A 24,243-nucleotide genomic window follows, 5' to 3' on the forward strand; every position below is an offset into this window, starting at 1 on the left:
CTAGTGAAACCCCATTTAAAATACTGTGTACAAATTCTGGAGCCTACACCTTCAAGAAGATGTAACCAGGTCTATTGCCTCCATTTCTTTCTTTATTAAACTACTGGAAGGATAGCATATTTTTCAATTCTGCATGATTCTCAATCAGGCTTTCGTTCTTTATATAGTACAGAGACTGTGTTAGCTTCATTAATAGATTATCTTCTTGCCCTGTTTAGTAAAGCTTCCAGTGCCCTTATTATACAATTTGATTTGAGTTGTGCTTTGGATCTTGATCACAAAAAATTACTTGATTGTTTGCATGGTATTGGCATTTCTGGAAAAGTATTTCAGGGTTTTTTTTTTTTTTTACAATCTTGGACCTATCAAGTCTATTTTGAAAATGTTTGTTCAAGAACATGGAGTAATCCATGATGTTCCACAGGGTCTCCTCTTTCCCCATTACTTACATCTACTTAGCATCCTAGAGAATGAGATTAACTAATTTGGGAATAAAATTATATAGTTATGCTAATAACATAACCATTGTAATTCCTTTATCTTCCCAACCTTCCATGGCCTCACAATTTATATCCTCAATAATTTTGACTGTTGACAACTGAAGGATTTTAAATTAAAGCTTAACTCAGACAAAACTAGGTTTTTCTCACTGTTGGAGTGGGAGTCTGGGCTTGTCACCGGGGGTGGGGGGGGAAGGGCTTGGGACGTTGTTGATTCTGTATTTTTGCATATTTTATTGTACATCATTGTTTTTCTTATTTTGTTATTGAGAGCCTGATTATTGATTGCCTTTGTTTTCGCTTGTGCTGTGTACTGCCTTGCTCTCTTGTGCATTTTCTTTATTAATAAAAATTTCAATTATAAAAAAAAAAAAAAAACCTAGGTTTTTCTTAGCTACTCCAAATAAATGTAATGAAAAGAATCTGGTATTGAATGGAATTTCCTACCCTATTGTCTCAACCATCAAAATATTGGGAATCCATTTGGATAAGAATTTATCTATGATTAAACAGATTGATGCTTTAGTCCGGAAAGCACAGTTACTTACCGTAACAGGTGTTATCCAGGGACAGCAGGCAGATATTCTTAACGCATGGGTGACGTCACCGACGGAGCCCCGGTACGGACACTTTTAACTAGAAAGTTCTAGTTGGCCGCACCGCGCATGCGTGAGTGCCTTCCCGCCCGACGGAGGAGTGCGTGGTCCCCAGTTAAGATAAGCCAGCTAAGAAGCCAACCCGGGGAGGTGGGTGGGACATAAGAATATCTGCCTGCTGTCCCTGGATAACACCTGTTACGGTAAGTAACTGTGCTTTATCCCAGGACAAGCAGGCAGCATATTCTTAACGCATGGGTGACCTCCAAGCTAACAGAGAGGGAGGAGGGATGGTTGGCCATTAGGAAAATAAATTTTGTAACACAGATTGGCCGAAGTGTCCATCCCGTCTGGAGAAGGCATCCAGACAGTAGTGGGTAGTAAACGTGTGAACTGAGGACCAAGTGGCAGCCTTGCAGATCTCCTCAATGGGCGTGGAGCGGAGGAAAGCCACAGAGGCAGCCATAGCTCTTACCTTGTGGGCCGTGACAGCACCTTCCAGTGAGACACCGGCCTGAGCATAACAGAATGCAATGCAGGCAGCAAGCCAGTTGGAAAGCGTCCGTTTAGAAACAGGACGACCTAGACGGTTAGGGTCGAAGGACAGAAAAAGCTGAGGGGAAGAGCGGTGAGCCCTGGTATGGTCAAGGTAGTATGCAAGGGCATGCTTACAGTCCAGCGTGTGTAACGCCTGTTCCCCAGGATGAGAATGGGGCTTCGGGAAAAAGGCAGGCAAGACAATGGACTGGTTGAGGTGGAAGTCCGAGACCACCTTGGGAAGAAATCTAGGATGGGTACGCAGAACCACCTTGTCATGGTTTAAAACCATGAAAGGTGGGTCTGCAACCAGTGCATGCAGCTCACTAACCCTCCTGGCAGAGGTGATGGCAATGAGGAAAAGCACCTTCCACGTAAGAAATTTGAGAGAATTTGTGGCAAGAGGTTCAAAAGGAGGTTTCATGAGAGCGGATAAAACCACATTCAGGTCCCAGACGACTGGAGGAGGCTTCAGAGGTGGTTTGACATTGAAGAGGCCTCTCATGAACCGGGAAACCAGTGGATGAGCCGTGAGAGGCTTTCCGAGGATAGGTTCATGAAATGCAGTGATGGCACTGAGGTGGACTCTGATTGAGGTAGACTTGAGGCCAGCGTCGGATAGAGAGAGCAAATAGTCCAGTACAGTTTCCACCGCCAATGAGGTAGGGTCGTGGTGATGTAGTAGACACCAAGAGGAGAACCGGGTCCACTTCTGATGGTAACATTGGAGGGTAGCCGGTTTCCTGGAGGCATCCAAAATACGACGGACAGGCTGAGACAGATTCTCTGGAGAGGTCAGCCCGAGAGAAACCAAGCTGTCAGGTGAAGCGAGGACAGATTGGGGTGCAGTAGAGACTGATGTTGCTGTGTAAGTAGAGTAGGAAACACAGGAAGAGGAATGGGAGCTCTGGAGCTGAGCTGGAGCAGGAGGGAGAACCAGTGTTGGCGAGGCCACTGAGGGGCGATGAGAATCATGGTGGCTTTGTCCCTGCGGAGTTTGAATAACGTCCGCAACATCAGAGGTAGTGGGGGGAAGGCATAGAGGAACCGATCCGTCCAGATGAGCAGGAATGCATCTGGGGCCAGACGATGAGGAGAGAAGAGTCTGGAACAAAACTGGGGCAGCTGATGGTTGTGAGGCGCTGCAAAGAGGTCCACCTGAGGCGTGCCCCACCGAGCGAAGATGGAGTGTAGTATGTGAAGATCCAGAAACCACTCGTGAGGTTGAAGGATGCGGCTGAGATTGTCGGCCAGGGAGTTCTGTTCGCCCTGGATGTAGACAGCCTTGAGGAAGAGACTGTGGGTCGTGGCCCAGGTCCAGATGCGGATGGCCTCCTGACAGAGGAGGGGAGATCCGGTGCCGCCTTGCTTGTTTATGTAGTACATGGCGACTTGGTTGTCTGTGCACAGGAGAAGAACCTGATGATAGAGAAGGTGCTGGAAGGCCTTGAGGGCATAAAACATGGCCCTGAGTTCCAGGAAATTGATGTGATGTTGACGCTCCTGATGGGTCCAGAGTCCTTGGGTGCGAAGATCTCCCAGGTGAGCTCCCCACGCATAGGGGGAGACATCTGTGGTTATGATCATGGAGTGAGGGGGTAGATGAAAGAGTAGACCCCTGGAAAGATTGGAGGAGTTCAACCACCATTGAAGAGATTGCTGAAGAGACGATGTCACAGAGATGGGATGAGAAAGAGGATCCGTGGTCTGCGACCATTGGTTGGCTAGAGTCCATTGAGGTGTCCTGAGGTGGAGTCGCGCCAGCGGAAGCACATGGACCGTCGAGGCCATGTGGCCCAGGAGGACCATCATCTGCCGAGCTGGGACAGAGTGATGAAGGAGCACCTGACGACAGAGGTGGAGGAGGGTCCGTTGTCGGTCGGAGGGGAGAAACGCTCTCATCAGAGTGGTGTCGAGAACCGCACCAATGAACTGAAGTCGCTGTGTGGGAAGCAGGTGTGACTTGGGATAGTTGATCTCGAACCCCAGGAGATGGAGGAAAGAGATGGTGTGTTGAGTGGCTTGTAGCACAAGCGGAGACGTAGGTGCTTTCACCAACCAATTGTCCAAGTAGGGGAACACCTGAAGGTTGTGAGACCTGAGGAAGGCCGCCACCACAATAAGGCACTTGGTGAACACCCTGGGCGATGATGCGAGGCCAAAGGGTAGCACTTTGTACTGGTAGTGATGGTGCTGTATCTGAAACCGGAGGTAGCGACGTGAAGCCGGATTGATTGGAATGTGAGTGTAGGCCTCTTTAAGGTCTAGGGAACATAGCCAGTCGTGTTGAGAGAGAAGAGGGTAAAGCGTGGCAAGGGAGAGCATTCTGAATTTTTCCTTGACCAGACACTTGTTGAGATCCCGGAGATCGAGGATGGGACGGAGGTCTCCTGTCTTCTTGGGAACCAGGAAGTAGCGGGAGTAGAATCCCTGAACCCTTTGGTCTGAGGGTACCTCTTCGATGGCATTGAGAAGAAGGAGGGATTGAACCTCCCTCAGGAGGAGGAGGGATTGGGAGGAGTGAGAAGCAGACTCTATGGGAGGATTGTCTGGTGGAAGAGTCTGGAAGTTGAGAGAGTAGCCGTGGCGAATGATGTTGAGGACCCACTGGTCTGATGTGATGACCTCCCAACGGCTGAGGAAAATTTGTAGGCGTCCTCCGATAGGCTGAGGAAGAGGCAACGATGGTGGGAGACTGGCTATGCCCTGGAGAAAAGAGTCAAAAGGGCTGAGATGGTTTTGACGGAGGGAGAGGCTTGGCAGGTTGGTGAGACTGGGAGCGAGGCGGATGTTGATGCTGCTGACGAGGTCGGTGAGGCTGCTGTTGTGGCGGGTTGAGAGGTCTGGCCGAGAACCTGCGTTGGTAGGAGGACTGCTGTCTGTAGGGTCGAGCAGGTGGAGCCTTCTTTTTAGGTTTCACCAGAGTATCCCACCTGATCTCGTGAGCCGAGAGTTTCTGAGTTGTGGAGTCCAGAGACTACCCGAAGAGTTCATCACCAAGACAAGGTGCGTTCGCCAGGCGGTCTTGATGGTTGATGTCGAGATCAGAAACTCTCAGCCAGGCCAGACGCCGCATGGCAACAGCCATGGCAGATGCTCGAGAGGTCAGCTCGAAGAAGTCATAAATGGAGCGAACCATGAATTTCCGCAGTTGAAGTAGGCTGGAAATTTGTTGTTGAAAAAGGGGGACCTTACGCTCAGGGATATATTTTTGCAAGGATGAAAGTTGTTGCACCAAATGCTTCATGTAGAAGAAGTGAAAGGTGTAATTATTAGCCCTGTTGGCAAGCATTGCATTTTGATAAAGTCGCTTGCCAAATTTATCCATCGTTTTGCCCTCTCTGCCAGGAGCGGTGGAGGCATAAACACTGGAGCCCTGGGTCTTCTTTAAAGTGGACTCGACTAGAAGAGATTCATGGGGTATTTGAGGTTTATCGAACCCCGGGATCGGAATGACCCTGTACAAACTATCCAGTTTTCGAGGGGCTCCCGGTACAGTGAGAGGGTTTTCCAATTTTTGTAAAAAGTTTCCCGTAAGATGTCGTGGACGGGTAACTTAAGGAATTCTTTGGGGGGTTGTTCAAAATCTAGGGCATCGAGAAAGGCCTGGGACTTTTTAGAGTCGGACTCTAATGGGATAGAAAGAGCCGCCGACATTTCCCGAAGAAATTTGGTGAATGAGGATTGTTCAGGTTTGGAACCGGTATCGACCATCGAGGGTTCCTCGTCCATTGACGAAGCCTCATCCTCAGTACCGGGTGGGGATTCTTCCCACAAGTCCGGGTCCCTGACGTCGGGGTGTGCAGGACGGGACGGTGGTGTGGATGGCTCAGTGTGGCGAGTCTTAGAGAGAGACTGGCCAGAGCGCATCGAGACGGTACCGGGGGAGGAAGATCGGTGCCGGTCGCGGTCTCGGGGGGACCGGTGTCGTTCTTGATGTCGGGGAGGGTCGGCATCAGAGCGTGGTTGCACGGGAGGATTGAGTGGTTCGGCCGCGAGCACCGGCATGGATGTGTTCAACGGTTCCGATGGGGTCGACACCGGTGGTATGGTGCGAGGCTCGGGCCGGTCCGGTACCGGAAGGAGTGGGGCCAACATTGCTGGCAACAGGTGTTGGAATTGCTGCTGTAGTTGCTCCTGCAATTGGCTTTGGAGTATGGCCGCAATGCGGGCGTCCAGAGGAGGCACCGGTACCGCTTTTTTCTTTTTCGGTACCATAGGTGCCGCTCCATGCCCCGGCGATGAGGAGGCCGATGACGAGGCACTCACCGAAATCGGGGTGGAGCGTTTGCGGGGTCGGCGTGATGCCGGGAGGACCGGCGTCGCCGCTGTGGCAGGAGGGCGCTCAAGGGAAGTGGAAGGCTTCTTAGCCGGCTTACCTGGTGCTAGCGACCCCGAGGAAGGATCAGGCGTCGTCGAAGTAGTCGGTGCCGACTTTTGCGGTGCCGTCGAGGGCGCGGCAGATTCCATGGCAGATCCGGTACCGAAAAGGATATTCTGCTGAATCTGCCTATTTTTTAATGTGCGTTTTTTAAGAGTAGCACAGCGGGTGCAGGTGTCAGCCCGATGCTCTGGACCCAAACACTGTAGACACCAGTTGTGCGGGTCAGTGAGAGAGATCGGGCGTGCACACCGCTGGCACTTCTTAAAGCCCGGCTGAGGGGGCATGAAGGGAAACATGGCCTCCGCAAAATCAAAACCGGAGGCCTGTATGGTGGCAACAGGCCCCGCCGGGGCCGGCCTAAAAATAAGGGAAAAAACAAAAGCAAAGCTTTTTTTTGTTTTTTTTAACGAAAAAGGAACCCGAAGGGAAAAAGAACAAAAAAGTGGAGAATTTCGCGAGCGGGAAGGCAAAAAGTAGATTTTTCAACGGCCGTTGAAAACACATGCGTCTTCTTCGCTCCGCGGAAACGAAGAAACTGGGGACCACGCACTCCTCCGTCGGGCGGGAAGGCCAACTAGAACTTTCTAGTTAAAAGTGTCCGTACCGGGGCTCCGTCGGTGACGTCACCCATGCGTTAAGAATATGCTGCCTGCTTGTCCTGGGATAAATGCTTCTTCATGTTATGGAAACTTCATGCGGTTAGGCCTTATTTCAATGGCAACCCCTTTAAGGTTATTGGTTCAATCCTTAGTCCTAAGCACGTTAGACTACTCTAATATTGTTCATTGGGCTGGTTATCGTAAAAATCTATGTTGGTTTTGTTTAATACAGAACACAGCAGTTAGTTTGATTTTCAAACTTAATCAGAACATGTAACCCCTTATTATATGGAATAGCAGTGACGCCCTGTTGAGGCTAGAGTTGTTTTTAAGTTTGTGTTATGAAGTCTTTTATGGCTTGGCTCCTGGTTATCTAGTAGATCATTTTAAATTTGCCAGTTCTAGACGTTCCTTATGTAAACCAACACTGTTTACTTTTCCTAAGGTTAGGAGCTGTGTTTATAAAAGATACTGATTATTTATCATTTCAAGTAGCTAATTGGGATGCTGACCAGTTGTTTTCTAGGTCCATATCCTATTTACATTTTAGTTAATTGTTAAACACCTATTTATATGGGAAGTTTCTGAAAGATTCATTTTTATATTCACTGTAGATGCTCAATTTATTTTTCATTTGTTAAACCACACAGATCTGCAAGGTTTTACGGTATATAAATGGTATTTTATGTTATGTTATATTATGCAGATTTAGATGTCTGTACTTTCCACATATAGATTTAAGTATTATGTATAACTTGATGCAACATGTATGATTCTTGTCAGATCTTGTGCTCCCAAATGTAATCTTTTGTGTTTAAAAGAGTGTTTTTAGCTAGTCTTTTGTGGCTATGCTGAGAGATTCTGGGTTCAGGCCTCAGTTGAGCAGCGGGAAATAAAATGAATAACAATGATAGCCAAAAGTGGTTGCATAAAAAGGTATATTTTATATATTTTGCATAAATATAGAAATTTGCTTTTACAAATACTTAATATACGGTTAGATTTAGAGCTACTTCTGGGCTTTGGTGAATCAGAGACAGTTGCTCCTATGTGTCTCTTGAGCAGCTGAGATATGGAGTGTGAAGGGGCTAAGAGGGGGAAGAGAGGAGGCAGAGAGTCCAGAGCATGAGAGAAAGGAGAGGGTTTTGTCTGCATTTATAATTTTGAGTCTTGTTCTAAAAATAGCATCTATTGTTGTTAAGTATTTTCCAGCATCTTTCTGTGCCCTAATTTGGTACTTGTTAGAGACATTGGCCCTCAATTGATAAGAAAGGTGTGACACTCTTGCAGGAATGGTAGATGAAATCAGTCTGTCTAACATCTTTTGTTCCATTCAAGTACTGTAGTTAACATATCTTCTTGAGAAATCCAGGCTGGTTAGATACTCAAGATATGAAGATTCTATGCAGGGGGATTATTCAGTATATCCGCACTAACATGCCCAGAGTCAGATTAACATAATATCCTAGAGTCCTTTGCTGACCCTCTAGTTATGCCATCAGAAATGCTGACAGTAATGTAAGGCTGACAGTTATATGTTTAATTTGAAGTGATATGCTACTTGTAACTTGCCTAGAACTCCATTTTGCAAGGATTCAGCAGGATATAAGACTGCACATAACATAACCATCCTGCATTAAAGCATGATGATGGAAGTATTATGTTATGAGGATACTTTGCTACAGCCAGAGCAGAAAAATGTATAATGATACTGTAGAGAGAAAGATGGATGGTGCAAACTACAGGCAGATTCTGGAGGAAAACCTGTTCCAGTCTACCACAAACCTCAGACTGGGGGGAAGATTCACCTTTCAGCACAAAGCAAAAGCAAAAGCAAAAGAAAGAGAATGTCTGAGTGGCTCAATCAGAGCTCAGACCTGAATCTAACAGAAAATCTGTGGAACAACTTGAAGACTGCAATCCATATAATTCCCAGCCTACCTGAAAGAGGCTGAGCAATTTTTCCAAGAAAAATGGGCAAAAACTGCACTATCCCCACTGTGCAAAGTTGGCAAATGACTGGTGGCTGTTAATGATGTATAAAAAGGGCTTCCCATCAAGCACTGAATTAGGGGTGTATGAAGACTTAAACCATCTCTATATTTTGGTTTCTTGTTCATAATTATTTTTGAATACTTTCTATAGATTGTTCTGTCATGTTCTAAATATAGTTATCTTGTAAAGATTAGTGAATAAACTCCTACTTTGATAAATACAATTCAAAATGCATTAGCAGAATCTGAAAAATATACATGGGTATGAAGAATTGTAAGGCACTATTTTTTATATAGATATATGTATGTGTATATGTATATATATATATATATATATATATATACACACACACACACATATATATATATATATATAAAAATTTATTTATACACACACACACAGTGGAACCTTCATGGTTCATAATTCGTTCCAGAAGCGTGCTTGTAAACCAAATTACTTGTATATCAAAGCGAGTTTCCCATAGGAAGTAAGGGAAACTCGCTTGATTGGTTCCACCTCCCCCCCACCCCACCCCACCACATCCCCAAAAGACTCCCCCACTCCCGAGGCCACTGGTGTGCTTCCATATACCCCCCCCCCCCCCCCGTGAACCGGCATCACCCTCCCCGCTTGCAAACACTGCCCTCCCACGAACCGGGATCGCCGCCCCCCCTTGCGAACAACTGCCCAAACTGAAGCCTTACCCCCATCTGACACCGGCATGCAGCACCAACCCACAGGAGGTGTCAGTGCCCAAAAATCGTGCTGTTTGCCGGACTGGGCCTTGAGCATCTGTGCATGCTCAAGGCCTTCTGGCTCCCGCCTCTCTCCGAGATACAGTATATGAGAGATTTTCAAAAAATTTCTGCTCTTTCATATTTTTGTAGGAAATGATTGGGGTAGGAGAAGTGGTAAGAGGACATGTTGAAAATGCCATGTGACTAAATCAGTCAGGCAATCCAGCTCACTGGTGGAAAAGTGATTTAACTTATTTCTGAGATATTTAATAAATAATGTTAAAAAAAAGTGTGGAAACTTTTTGAAGATCCCTCATATATAATAGAAAGATACACTCACACAATACCATTCATAAAAGCATGGCTGTGGAGTTGGAATCATAATCAGAAACAATTTTGGATAGTTGATAAAACTGTGCCATCTGGCTCCAGTTTCAAAATAAAAAAAACATTATAACATATGGTAAATTTATCATTTTATACTATATATATATAAAATTTTGTCCTGGATCTGCGTTATATTTACCAGTACTGTTTAAGCCTAGAATTGGTGGGCGTTGGAGTCAAACCTGGAGTCAGAGTTGGGCAGTAGAAAAACAGAGGAGCTGGAGTTTATCAACTCCACAATGCTGCACAAATGTGTAAAACTTTCTTTACAACTTCTGGCTGGGCTTCCCTGCCAAAAAGATGTTTGATGCTTCTTGTCTGTAATGCATTCTATATAATGCTTTGTTTCCTACCTCATAAGGCAGCTTATCAAAATATCCATTGCTTGTCCATTCCTTCAAGCCAGTGCTACTGAACTGTCTGTTGAGGCTTCCCATGTCACATCCCTCTTTTTCGTCACAGTCCTCATCCAAGTCATTCATATTGATGACCGTAGTCTTCAGTGAAAGCACAGGTCTCTCTTTCATGCCATAGAGTACCACTGCATCTAGCTCAGTGTAATAGTCCAGCAAAGAACTGTTGATTTCCAAACGAATCAAGTTCGTGGGAAGTTTATTTCTCTGATACAAGGTGAGAATTGGCGAGCCTGGGGGGAATTCACCTTGATGGGCTCTCCAGACCAAATCGTTTTCCCATCTACAAAAGAAAGACACATACAGATCACTGGGAGAATGATTTCAATTGTACACCATGCTCTTGTCTATATTGCTTAATTGTGGTATGCTCCATTCTACACAAGGTATATAACAAGAATATGAGTTTAAATGAAAATAATCAGCAGTGTAAACATTACCCAACCAGAAGTTGAAAAGCAGGCCGTTAAAAATTAAAACATTTTAAAAACCCTACATGTTTGGAACATTGCTGGCCAAAATGCTCCGATGAAATATGGCCTTGTTAACGTGTGTCATTGATCAGAACAAATTGATGTAATATTGGTTAGGACAGCACTACAGCAAATGTACAGGAAGCAACATGTCAATTTTGGGAGAATGCCTCTGAATGGCAAGTCATCTGAGCTACTTGTCACATACCAGCCTCCCTGAAACATCAATTTTCAGTTGATTTTATCAGTTATTTACTATTGTGCATAGCCCATAGCTGCACTGTGATTACTTATAACCTTACAACCAGCACATTTGAAGTAGCACTTTGATAAGAAATGATGATTTCTGGCTCTTTTTTTGACAGTTAGATTGATCATCTTTGCTCAACTTTTGACAGAACTGAGGAATCGTGGACAGCGGCGATAATGGAGTTGATGGGCATAGGTTCTGGTATAGCTATACAGGTGCATGCGAATGAAGATGGCAGGGTGGTTTAATTAGGTGGCGTTGTCTTACAACTATTATTTGCTTGGAAACCTAGTAATTTAGGGCAGGTTAAGTCAGAAGCATATTAACTATATTTCCTACCAGCATACTCATTGTGTTATGGGGATAAATATTTCCATTTCTGGTTTATAGTTTATTTATTTGAAGGGCTCAATAACCAGACTTTTTAAAACATCAACTGCAATACCTATTTTAAAGAGGAAGCTCTCTGACTGGGAAGGTGTTGCTTCCTATACAACAGTCTCTAATTTGCCAGTTTTAATGAAAGTCATGGGAGAAGGCAGTCTTACACCAATTGATAGATTTCTTGGTTGAGGTCCAGCCATTTAATCAAGCATCTAGTTTTTTCTGTGTATGCCTGTTCTGTAATACAGTCAAACCTCAGTTTGCGAGTAACGCGGTTTGCGAGTGTTTTGCAAGACGAGCAAAACACTCTTGCAAATCTTGGCTCACAAACGAGCATTGACTCAATATGCAAGGTGTCGCCCCCGAGAACTGTCATCGCCCCCTCCACCCGCACCCTAACTGCAATCGGGAACCGGCACGCAGCACCAACCCATAGGATGTGCCGGTGCCCAAAAAGCCTGCCGTCTGCCTCGGCCACAAGAGGGCACCCGCTCAAACTCAGGGGCGGAAAATTTCATGGCGACACCAGAAAGTATTTCTTCACAGAGAGAGTGGTTGATCATTGGAACAAGCTTCCAGTGCAGGTGATCGAGGCAGACAGCGTGCCAGACTTTAAGAATAAATGGGATACCCATGTGGGATCCCTACGAGGGTCAAGATAAGGAAATTGGGTCATTAGGGCATAGACAGGGGGTGGGTAAGCAGAGTGGGCAGACTTGATGGGCTGTAGCCCTTTTCTGCCGTCATCTTCCATGTTTCTATGATTCTCCTGGGCCTTGTGCATCTGCGCATACTCAAAGCCTTCTAGCTCCCGCTCTTTCTGAGATTCTTAGAGAGAGCGGGAGCCAGAAGGCCTTGAGCATGCGCAGATGCTCAAGGTCCAGCAGAATCAGCGGCAAGCTCTTTGGGCACTGGCACATCCTGTGGGTTGGTGGTGCGTGCCGATGCCCGATCATGGTAAGGGTTTGGGTGGGTGATGCCAGTTCCCGGAATGGGGGTGGAAGCGCCAGTGGCCTCTGGGTGGGGGGGGGGGGCTTTTGGGGATGTGGAATGAATCATGCGAGTTTCCCTTACTTTCTATGGGGAAACTCGCTTTGATATACGAGCACTTTGGTTTACGAGCATGCTTCTGGAACGAATTATGCTCGCAAACCAAGGTTCCACTGTAGTAGAAATTGTAGATATTGTCACAAAGTATGCCAACTAGAGCTTCAATATCCTTTGGGTCCAGTTAAATCTGCGGCTTTTGACACTGTCAGGCAGGCTGTTGTTATGAGGGAGTAGCCTATAGGTTAATGGTTCAATTCCCACTGCAGTTCCTTGTAATTCTGGGCAAGTCACTTAACCCACACTTTATTTTATTGTTTTGCCTCTAATTTGTTTTCTGTATGCTACATTGTGCCTGTACCTGTGCTTTCTCCACAGAGTCTCTTTTAAGGTCATCTGATAGGTGCGAAGCATGTCCGGGTCACGTGATTGGGTTTGATAAGAGTCTCTTTAAATCACAGTCTGCAGCAGTGGTTCTCCTCTCCTGCACATTGCGTTGCCTCTAATTTGTTTTCCGTATGCTAAATTGTGCATGTACCTGTGAAATTCTCCACAGTGTCCCTGTTAAGGTCCTCTCATAGGTGCGAAGTGAGTCCATGTCACGTGATTGGGTTTGAAGTATGTAGAGCATCACCTGAAAGTCTAGACTGAGCAGTATTAAGGTGATGCTCTCATCTGAACGCCTAGCAGTATCGGCATTGCATAAAAAGCAGTCATGATTGCCCCTTGCTTTAGCCGACTCACCAGTGAAGCTCTTATCTTGTTGTTAGAAGCCTGCTGGGAATGGTTAGTGCCTGTTGGAGCTGAGTTCCTTATCAGTGAAACTCCCAGACTGATTCATAGAAACATAGGAAATAGACGGCAGATAAGGGCCCACGGCCCATCTAGTCTGCCCACCTTAATGTCCCTCCCCTACCTTTGCCCTGTGAATAGATCCCATGTGCCGATCCCATTTGGCCTTAAAATTCAGGCACGCTGCTGCCTCAATCACCTGTAGTGGAAGACTATTCCAGACGATCAACCACTCTTTCAGTTGAAAAAGAATTTCCTGGTGTCACCTCGTAATTTCCCGCCCCTGATTTTCAACGGATGCCCTCTTGTTGTCGTGGGACCCTTGAAAAAGAAGATATCTTCTCTCCGCCTCGATGCGGCCCGTAAGATACTTGAACGTCTCGATCATGTCCCCCTCTCTCTGCGCCTCCTCGAGCGAGTATAGCTGTAATTTGTCAAGCCGTTTTTCGCTATGGTAGATCCTTGAGTCCCGAGGACCATCCGGGTGGCCATTCTTTGCACCGACTCCAGTCTCAGCACATCCTTGCGATAATGCGGCCTCCAGAATTGCACTCAGTATTCCAGGTGGGGCCTCACCATGGATCTATACAATGGCATAATGACTTCCGCCTTACGACTGACGAAACCCCTTCGTATGCAGCCCATGATTTGTCTTGCCTTGGACGAAGCCTGCGCCACTTGATTGGCAGACTTCATGTCCTCACTGACGATTACCCCCAAGTCTCGTTCTGCTACCGTTTTTGCTAGGATCTCGCCATTAAGGGTATAAGACTTGCATGGATTCTGGCTGCCCAGGTGCATAACTTTGCATTTTTTGGCATTGAAGTTGAGTTGCCATGTCCTAGACCATCACTCCAGTAGGAGTAGGTCGTGCATCATGTTGTCGGGCACTGAATCTTCGTCTGTTGTGCATTTGCCCACTACATTACTCAGTTTGGCGTCATCGGCGAATAATGTTATTTTACCTCGAAGCCCTTCTGCCAAGTCTCTTATAAAGATGTTGAATAGGATTGGGCCCAAGACTGAGCCCTGTGGTACTCCACTAATCTACCTCCGTCATTTCGGAGGGGGTGCCGTTCACCACCACCCTTTGGAGCCTACCTCCAAGCCAGCTCCCAACCCATTTCGTCAATGTGTTACCTAATCCTAAAGAACTCATCTTGCTCAGTAACCTGCGGTGTGGTACGCTATCGAATGCTTTGCTAAAGTCCAGGTACACGATGTCCAGGGACTCCCCAATATCCAGCTTCCCCGTTACCCAGTCAAAGAAGCTGATCAGGTTGGATTGGCAGGATCTCCCCTTAGTAAATCCATGTTGTCGGGGATCCCGTAGATTCTCCTCATCCAGGATCTTATCTAATTGGTGTTTGATTAGAGTTTCCATTAGTTTGCTCACTATCGATGTTAGACTCACTGGTCTGTAGTTTGCTGTCTCCATCTTTGAGCCTTTCTTGTGGAGTGGAATGACGTTAGCCGTCCTCCAGTCCAACGGGACGCTGCCTGTACTAAGGGAGAGGTTGAAGAGCGCGGACAGTGGCTCCGCCAAGACATCACTCAGCTCCCTAAGCACCCTGGGGTGCAGGTTGTCCAGCCCCATTGCTTTGTTAACCTTGAGCTTTGACAGCTCACCGTAGACACTGCTGGGCGTAAACTCAAAGTTACTAAACGGGTCAACTGAGCCAACCCTTGTCTGTAGCTGAGGGCCGAGCCCTGGCGCTTCTCGGGTGAAGACTGAGCAGAAGTATTCATTTAATAGTTGGGCTTTTTCCGAATCCTTTCCACATAGTCTCCGTCTGGTTTCCTAAGACGTACAATCCCGCCTGAGTTTTTTCTTCTATCACTGATATACCTGAAGAAGGATTTATCTCCCAAAATGGCTGCCCCACCCACACAGGGACTTGAACCCTGGACCTTCAGATTAAAAGTCTGATGCTCTACCGACTGAGCTACTTGGGCCCCAGTCAGACAGCACATCTGCCCTGACTGACTGGGGCTGTCTGGGATTTGAATTTTCACATATAAATATTTTTTTTGTTCATTCTGTATAAGCTAGATGTAACTGGAACATATAAGTTTACAAGTATGAAAGAATGAACGCGGAATGTTTGGGATATAGTAACGCATTTAAAATGGTGTGGAGCCCATTGACCGCATTTATTGAGTCACAATAACTGTCATGTACTTTTCCTTTTATCCGACTACCTTACACATCCAGGGTGGGTGGGCGGGGGGAGGGGAATGTATATTGAAATTAAATATGTACTTCTACTTTTATTAGTTAAGGGGAGGAGGGGGGAGAAAATGATTGTTTTTTGAATTATTTGTATATTTAAAGTGTTAATATTTGAAAATTAATAAAGATTTAAAACAATATTTTGAAATATATGTAACATCCTCACTTTCTGGGAATATGTACCATCCTCTGTGTGTTTGGAAGGTAAATATTGTATGCGAAGGTTGCTATAAAGCAGTGGCCTGGGGGCCACATGAGGCCAGGTACTATTTTGAGGCCCTTGGTATGTTTATCATAATCACAAAAATAAAATAAAACAGTTTCTTGATCATATTTCTCTTTAGCTATAAATTACAATATTATTATTAAGACTTAGCCAAAAGGAAAGATTTATAACTATAAAGTGTTTTACCTCATGTACAATTGTCGTTTCTTTAATAAGACATCAACTATTTTTTTCTGAGGCCCTCCAAATACCTACAAACCCAAAATGTGGCCCTGCAAAGGGTTTGAGTTTGAGACCACTGCTATAAAGGGAGGCCCCTTAATGAGGCTCAGCGAAATTCAGCTGTGGACCGACAAGTCACTCAGTCCCTCCCGTGGCAAGTTCCTTTGCCTGGCTGTTAAGAGCAGGATGCATTTTTTTTCCCATTGAGTATTATTTCTTTTCTCTAAATAAAAGTCATCACAAACTCAAGGAAATATAATCATGTTACTCCACTTCTTAAAAATGTTCACTGGTTACCGATCTCTCACAGAATTACCTATAAAATAGCACTCCTAACCTTTAAAATTCAAAATTACCAGCATAAGCTTCTAATCCCACACGAAACCCCCCAGGACACTCAGATCCACAAATCAACATGTCCTACTCCTTTCCATCATTAAAGGTTATAAATACAAGGCGTACTGAAATCTTTTCGATTACTTCTCCCCAACTATGGAACTATTTACCAATCTTAGAGAAGATACTATACTGGAAAGATTTAAAGGCTCCCCCAAAAGCTCTCTCTATATATAGACTCTTTTGAACAATAACAAGACTCAGAGGAGACATGATAGAGACCTACAAGATCATGAGGGCATAGAGAGAGTAGAGAGGGACAGACTCTTCAAACTTTCAAAACATAAAAGAACAAGAGGGCATTCGGAAAAGTTGAAAGGGAACAGATTCAAAACAAATGTTAGGAAGTTTTTCTTTACCCAGCGTGTGGTGGACACCTGGAATGCGCTTCCAGAGGGCGTAATAGGGCAGAGTACAGTACTGAGGTTCAAGAAAGGATTGGACAATTTCCTGCTGGAAAAAAAGATAGAAGGGTATAGATAGGATTTCTGCACAGGTCCTGGACATGTTGGGCCGCCGCGTGAGCGGACTGCTGGGCACGATGGACCTCAGGTCTGACCCAGCGGAGGCATTGCTTATGTTCTAAATTAAAAAGATCAGCACTGTTCATCACAATCGTCACCCTGCCATGTTCAAATACAGTCGTATTTGAGGCAGCTCTTAATCCCCGCCCTAATGTTTTTCCCCTATCTATGTTCTTTTCAAGATAAATTGTATTTCTCCCTTTTTATCCCTCCCCAAGTTTGTCATGGGTAATGCCTGTCGTTTATATGTTTCAAGATGCCTATTTTTATATTGTAAATCACTTAAGAGATTTTTTAATACGCGTTTTTATCAAATTTTAAACGAAACTTGAACTTGATTTGCACTGTTGTGCATCACCTGAGTGTTTAATATTTCTCACAGTTGATGGTTATTTGCCTGTTGCTCTACTTAATTATCAGTGGGCCTCAGCTTTTGTCATTAGAAGATCACATTAAACAAGATAAGTCCCAAACATCCTGATGTTTAAGTTTTAATTCCATTTCACCCTATGCTTGGCTCCCTAGGAGACCATTTAATGCTGTGGTTTCCAACTCAAACCCTTTGCAGGGCCACATTTTGGATTCGTAGGTACTTGGAGGGCCTCAGAAAAAAATAGTTTGTCTTATTAAAGAAATTACAATTTTGCATGAGGTAAAACTCTTTATAGTTTATAAATCTTTCCTTTTGGCTAAGTCTTAATAATATTGTAATTTATAGCTAAAGAGACACATGATCAAGAAACTGTTTTATTTTACTTTTGTGATTATGATAAACATACTGAGGGCCTCAAAATCGTATCTGGTGGGCCGCATGTGGCCCCCGGGCCGCGAGTTTGAGACCACTGATTTAATGGATACTGGACGACATTCAGTTTGCCTACTCTCTAAGGTAGTGTATCGCAAACTGGGTGCCTCCCGAGATTTCTGATGTGCCGCGACACACTGGCGAGGAGGAGAGTCGTCCACGCCAGCTGCCTGCCTACAGGAAGTGCCTCTCGCTGCGATCCCTGTAACAGTGGGGTTGCAGCCAGACGGGCCTCCACGCATGCGCAGATGCTGACGCGATGACATCACGAATGCGCGTGATGTCATCGCGTTGACCTCCGGGTGCAGGCCAGGGCACTGGCTTTAGTGTGCCGCTGCCCAGAAAAGTTTGTGAGACACTGCTCTAAGGACACAGAAAGCTATGATGAGACTCGGATTCTTTCAACATAAAGATTCCTCACACCTGGCACAAAGGAAACTACATTTGATACAACAAAAGCAGAAAAAGACAGCAGTCACCAAAATGCAGGAGCTAAAGAAATGCAAATAATCTGAGGTGGCTTGGAGAAATGGACTGGACTACACAAGCTGAAGGTCTGCCTCTTTAGGTTGAGATAAAGTCTTGGATTATACATGAGGGGTCAGCAAGAAGTATATAAAATGAAGTGTCCAAAAAGAGACTACAAATATCTCCTGCGCAGAAATTAAGAAAAAAAACCCCAAGACAGACCCTCAACTGTGCAAGATGTAATATGAAGAAAACCACACATGGAAATAGATAAGAAATTTACCTTACTTCAGTTGGTGTATTTTGGCAATAGGGATTTGCAGAACAGGCCAGAATCTTAACTACTGCTCCAGGGTAATAGGTTTCCAGGATATGAATTGCTGTGGGATAAACTGGTTCCTCAAATGCAAGTTCCACATAATCTTGGCTGTGGAAGCTCAGTGGAGTCCTCCTAAAAGGCTGGCGTGAGCTTGCACACTGATCCCACCACGTTCCATAAGTTCGAAACACGGCCGTTTGAGTAAAGTCGCCAGAACTTGGATAGACATTTGGTATACCTGCCAAATTCCACATGGTGTAGGACATGCTGTTTTCACTACCATAATGGGAACTGAAATCCAGTACTTCTTTGGCATACTGGATGGTCTCAGCAGACATTGGCAAGGCTCGGCTATTGGATTCCATAGCCCGCCGGCTGTTCATTTCGCCTCGTGTAGCCGTCCGAGCTCGGCGCCGAAGGCAGATATAGTAAAACATGCTCAGAACTGTTAACATGGGAATTGTTAGCACGTGGGTTTCAAAGTGCCTATAGGCCTGGTGTCTTCAGTTCCATGAAATGGCACTATGAGAATCTTGAAACACACTGTAGAATAAAATATAGTAACAAATGTTATCACCATAGACAATGACTTCGGATGGAAAAAGAAAGTTCTTTTAGAAAAGGGGTGTCAAAGTCCCTCCTCGAGGACCGCAATCCAGTCGGGTTTTCAGGATTTCCCCAATGAATATGCATGAGATCTATTTGCATGCACTGCTTTGATTGTATGCTAATAGATCTCATGCATATTCATTGAAGAAATTCTGAAAACCTGACTGGATTGCGGCCCTCAAGGAGGGACTTTGACACCCCTATTTTAGACAAAAACTCTGGGGCAATGGATTGTAACCATTAAGTATTCATGAACACTACTGTATATGCCAAAGTAGCTAAATCAACAAGTCATGACAGTCATTTTCTACTAAACCGGACCTAATTCAGGGACTCTGCTGACAGTTTTCATAGAATGGTACTAACGATAAATACATGGGTTTTAAAGTTTTGGATCCTACAAGCTATGCATGAGAGGGTTGGCTTAATAGCCTATTGACATTGGGGAGACCAGCCTTTAATTCCCACAAGATTGCCAAATCTCAGACAGAAAAAATGGCTATTTTCAAATCTGAAAAATATCCAAAATTAAAAACATCCAAAACAATTCATTTATATGTAGAAGGGAATCAGCATTTTTAATGGACTGGCCACACAGACATGCCAGCAGCAGGGAGTCAATGCTGTGAACTTCACATTAAGGGTGCCAGGTACACATCTCACCGTAACCCCTGTACATTATATTCATTTATTTTTAGTATTTATACACTGCTTATAGCCTAAGCGGTTTACATTCAGGTACTCAAGTATTTCTCCCTATCTGTCCTGTTGGGCTCACAATCTGACTAATGTACCTGAGGCAATGAAATGTTAAGTGACTTGCCCAGGGATACAAGGAACAGCACTGGGCTTGAACCTGCAACCTCAGGGTGCTGAGGCTGCAGCCCTAACTATCAGGCCCCTCCTCCAAAACCTAATCTGCCCATCTACCACCCCGATAGCCCTTATGCCTGCAGGTATCACCTATATGGCAGTACAGTGGGCTTTGGAGAGTTCACACTCTCCACTAGAAGTGTACTAGTTAAGTTAGCATATGGGTCTGGGTCCCCTTCTCTGTAGTCTACTGGGCTACTCCAGAGACCTGTTTGAAGCTCTACTAGGACTGGCCACAGTATCTGCAGCTGTCATAGAGACAGTACTGTTTCATGCAGATATTTGGGGTAAGGGAGGAGGTCAGTAACCACTGAGGAAGTGTGTGTGTGGGGGCCTTATTTTCATTCCTCCAGTGGTCACCTGGTCAGTTTGGGTACCTTTTCGGTCCTTATACCTTTTTAAAAAAACAGGTCTAGCCCATAACGTCCAAACTGTGCCCTGGACATTTTGTAAAATGTTTACCATTGTAAAATGTCCCAAGGGCTAAGCCCGTCCCAAACATGCCTATAACATACCCCCTGAAGATTTAGACGTACTGGAGACAAAGGCCTTGATTCTGTATAGGACGCCCGGGAGGGGTGTCCTGTACAGAATCGAGCTTATACTAACCCCGATTCTGTAACCGGTGTCCATGTTACAGAATCGGGTTAGAGTAGACACGGCCGCTACACTTATTGCGGCAAGGGATCTCCCTGCCGTGATAAGTATAGCGGCCGCCTGTCTGAACGCCGGCAGGAGAGTGCTCAACCCCCCCCTGCCAGAACACCACCCCCCTGAAACTCCCGATCGCCGGCAGGAGGGTGCCCAACCCCTCCTGCCAGAAGTCCGCACCCCCTACAGACCCCCCACGCAAATGCCCCCCACGCGTTACCCCCCCCCCCAGATAACCCCCCTAACCTTCTCCCCAACTAACCTCTAATTGTTGGCCAGACGGACGGTCTTGCTGCCGTCCAGCCGGCAAGCCTGCCACTTCCCAGCCCTACCCTGCTAAGTCTAAGGCCCAATTAGCCCAGGCTCTAGGAGCCTGGACCAATCAGGCCTTAGGCTTATCGGTTCCGCCCACCCTACCCATCCCCACTAAGCCTAAGGCTTGATTGGCCCAGGCTTTAGGCGCCTGGGCCAATCAGGCCTTAGGGTTAGTGGGGATGGGCGGACACGATAAGCCAGTGTTCTCCCTAGCGTGTTTCAGCCGGGCGCTCGGCCCAGTTACTTTAAGTGAGCGCCCGGCTGTCATTTTGCAGCTGCAGAGATCGCGCCGGACCGGTTCCGGGATCTGACATCGGACTCGCGACTCGGCGGTGGTTCGCGCATGAACTGTCAAGCGCCTGCTTCTTCCGGTTTGCCTGCACCCCGTACTTGAAGAAGGAGAACAGACCTTTCCTGCCAGAACCACATCTTCAGCAGCACGCAAACTTCGGATAATGCCTGTTCTTCCGCACATGCTCAGATCAGGTCTAACTGAGCATGAGCAGAAGAACCAGCATTAGCGACCAAAGCAAGCCGGCTGAATTAAATGCTACAGCGCTGCTACAAGGATTTCCCATGAATCACACCACTGCTCACGGTGGAGTACGGGCTGGGGAGGGGTAATTTGCATAGCGCGCCAAGGGGTTGTATATCGATTGGTCCGACGCCTTGGCGCGCTATGCAAATTACCCCTTCCCCGCCTCTACTCCTTCACCGTGAGCAGGGAAGGGTAATTTGCATAGTGTTTTTTAACATCGACCTATTAAAACATTTTCGCCCAGCTCCATAGGTCCGCCCCTTCATCGTCGGGACTTTTGTTTCCAGCTGCGCTGAGGGACGAGGCAGAAAGTTTTGGGCGGGTTAGGGTGATGGTTCTAACTTTTCTCTGTGCTTTCAGCAGGGTATTTTTGGAGAGAAAAAAGTTGTAAGCTCTTTCAAGCAGAGACTATTTTCTTACTTTTAACTCTGTGCAGCCTGCTTGTCTGGTAGACCTATAGAAATATTTAATAGTAGTAGGTCCTCCAGAAAGGGGGGGGGGGGGGAGAGTCCAGGGCCAGACTTGGCTGTGCTTTTCCCTCTTTGTGACTCTGTGCAACCCTGCTGCATCTGAGAGCCCTATAGAAATATTTAATAGCAGTAGGTCCTCCAGAAAGGGAAAAAAGACTCCAGGGCCAGACTTGGCTGTGCTTTTCCCTCTTTGATCACATTAGTACTCTTTGTGACTCTGTGCAGTGCTGCGTACATCTGAGAGCACTATAGAAATATTGAATAGCAGTAGGTCCTCCAGAAAGGGGCGGGGGGAAAAAGAGTCCAGGGCCAGACTTGGCTGTGCTTTTCCCTCTTTGATCACATTAGTACTCTTTGTGACTCTGTGCAGTACTGTGTACATCTGAGAGTGATATAGAAATATTTAATAGCAGTAGGTCCTCCAGAAAGGGGAAAAAAAAGAGTCCAGGGCCAGATTTGGCTGTGCTTTTCCCTCTTTGTGACTCTGCAACGCTGCTGCATCTGAGAGCGCTATAGAAATATTTAATGTTCAAATATATTTTATTGAGCAATCAAAAACACCAACAGAGCAACGATACAAAAGACAAGTCAGTTCAATATTTTTGGCATTCAAAACCCAAACCCCACAAACCGCAGTTCGGGGGGAACAACCCCACCCCCACCCCTAAACAAACCCTCACAAAACTCCCCCCCCCCCCGGGTCCTCCATCCAGATAAACAGTACCCATGAAAACACAAAAGAAAGCAGGCATACCAAGCAGAATAAGATGAGACATAAAACAAAAATTTCAACAGTTAAGTAAATGGCTGCGAGCCAGAGGAGTCATGGTAGTCCAAAATGGTTCCCAAGTTCGCTGAAAGATGCGGCCTGAGAGAGAAGAAAGGTCTGTCACATCCCTCCTTTCCCACATCAGGAGAGTAATCATCCGACATCGCCTTAGTGAATAGTCTGGAGCATCAGCCTCCAGCCATTTCAACAAAATACATTTCAGAGCAACAAGGACAGTCCACTTGAGAAAAGATGCATCTCCCTTTGTACGAGGGAAATAATGAGGAACAGTGCCAAATAAATGTAAAGGGGAACGACGAATGGTAATTTTCCAAATGCTCTCCACAAAAACAAAAATAGCAGTCCAAAAATCTTGAACATTAGGGCAGGACCAAAAATGTGTCCCAAGCCCGCTTCTGGAGCCTGGCAACGAAGACAGGCAGCAGTCTCACAGAAGCATGATAAATAAGCCCTCTTAGGAGAAATATACAAATGGAAGATCAACTTATAGTGTTACTCCCAAAAGGTAGTATATTTTCGAAAGGCAGGCAGCCGTCGGACAGCCTGCAAAAGCACATCAGTTGGCAACTCTATTGCAAGATCACAAGCCGAAGCATCCCGCAATTTAGAATGGTCAGACAAGGGGGACTCATCTTTCAAATGACGATGATGAAATTTAAGGGGGACCGGAAGTTGGGAACCAATGGCGAAAGCCGTAGACAGCAGCTCTTGGCAGGAGGCTTGTAAAGAACTAGAGGGCAAAGAAGAAATGTAATGTTGTATTTGCATATAAGCAAAATAATCAGTGGGTGGGAGATCAAACTCATCTCGCAATTGTGCAAAGGACTTAATTTTCCCATCATCATCAACCAAGTGAAATACATAGTGAATACCCCTTGTTTCCCACCGAGCAAAACTCGGCCCATCTATCCCAGGTAAGAAGGAGCTATTAAAGCGTATAGGATAGGCAGAAAGGGAGTGACAGAAGCAGAAAGAGCGTGAAACTTACAGACCCAGCGCCAAACCTTCCGCAAGGGACGGTGAAGCACCTTTACAGAGAGAGACTCGGGCACAAGAGAAGGAAGAGAATGAAGATATGCGCCAAAGTGAGTAGAGTGAAAACAGGAAAGTTCCAAAGAAGTGTTGGTGAACGCTGACGTACCCCTGAAAAGATCATTAATGTGGCGCATGCCACATCCAACAGTCAAATATCTAAGGTTCAATAAGCCCAAGCCACCCCTGTACCATGGAGTTGCCTCCCATTTATAAGGCAGGCGGGGCCGCTTCCCAGTCCAAATAAATCTCTGAACCAAGCGTTCCAGTCGTCTCATCTCGAGATGTCAAATAAAGAGGAAGGACCTGAAAGATGTAAAGCCAACAGGGGACGATGAGCATATTATAGAGATGCACCCGACCTAAAAGGGGAGAGTTCCCCAAAACTAGTTTATTCTGAAGGGCCTGGAACAGCGGTTCCACATTTAAACGATACAGACTAGGTAAGTCCTGAGGAATAAAACCCCCCAAATATTTCAAAGCATAGTCAGCCCAACGAAGAGGAAAAACACCCCTCCACGCGGCACGTAACTCAGGTGGAAAAGGCAAGGCCAAGGACTTATCCAGATTGAGACACAGACCCGAATAAAAGCCAAATTCAGAAATGAGGTCCAATGCCATCGGTAAAGAATCTTCAGGTCAAGTAAGAATCAAAAACATGTTATCTGCAAATGCTAA

At 45.8% G+C, this 24,243-nt stretch overlaps 1 protein-coding gene and 1 non-coding gene across 4 annotated transcripts in view; both read right to left on the reverse strand.

Moving 5' to 3' along the window:
* The window catches only part of FBXL4 (F-box and leucine rich repeat protein 4), a 73,211-nt gene extending 51,967 nt beyond the window's left edge, over positions 1-21,244 (reverse strand). For 2 of the 3 annotated variants that reach the window (XM_033938875.1, XM_033938873.1), the window contains exons 1-3: positions 21,145-21,244; positions 18,252-18,830; positions 10,089-10,431 (exon numbers count right to left, since the gene is read on the reverse strand). In XM_033938875.1, the coding sequence (XP_033794766.1) occupies positions 10,089-10,431; positions 18,252-18,742 (834 nt within the window). In that variant the 5' untranslated portion in view covers positions 18,743-18,830; positions 21,145-21,244. Of the gene's footprint in view, positions 1-10,088; positions 10,432-18,251; positions 18,831-20,682; positions 20,779-21,144 lie in introns of those variants that run through there. The other variant, XM_033938874.1, reaches the window with a different exon arrangement.
* TRNAK-UUU lies at positions 14,978-15,050 on the reverse strand. The gene has a single exon. It is a non-coding gene; the product is annotated as a tRNA-Lys (tRNA).
* Positions 21,245-24,243: the final 2,999 nt, after the last annotated feature.

The sequence above is a fragment of the Geotrypetes seraphini genome, chromosome 3 (genome assembly GCF_902459505.1).
Source record: "Geotrypetes seraphini chromosome 3, aGeoSer1.1, whole genome shotgun sequence".
Classification (NCBI taxonomy): domain Eukaryota; kingdom Metazoa; phylum Chordata; class Amphibia; order Gymnophiona; family Dermophiidae; genus Geotrypetes; species Geotrypetes seraphini.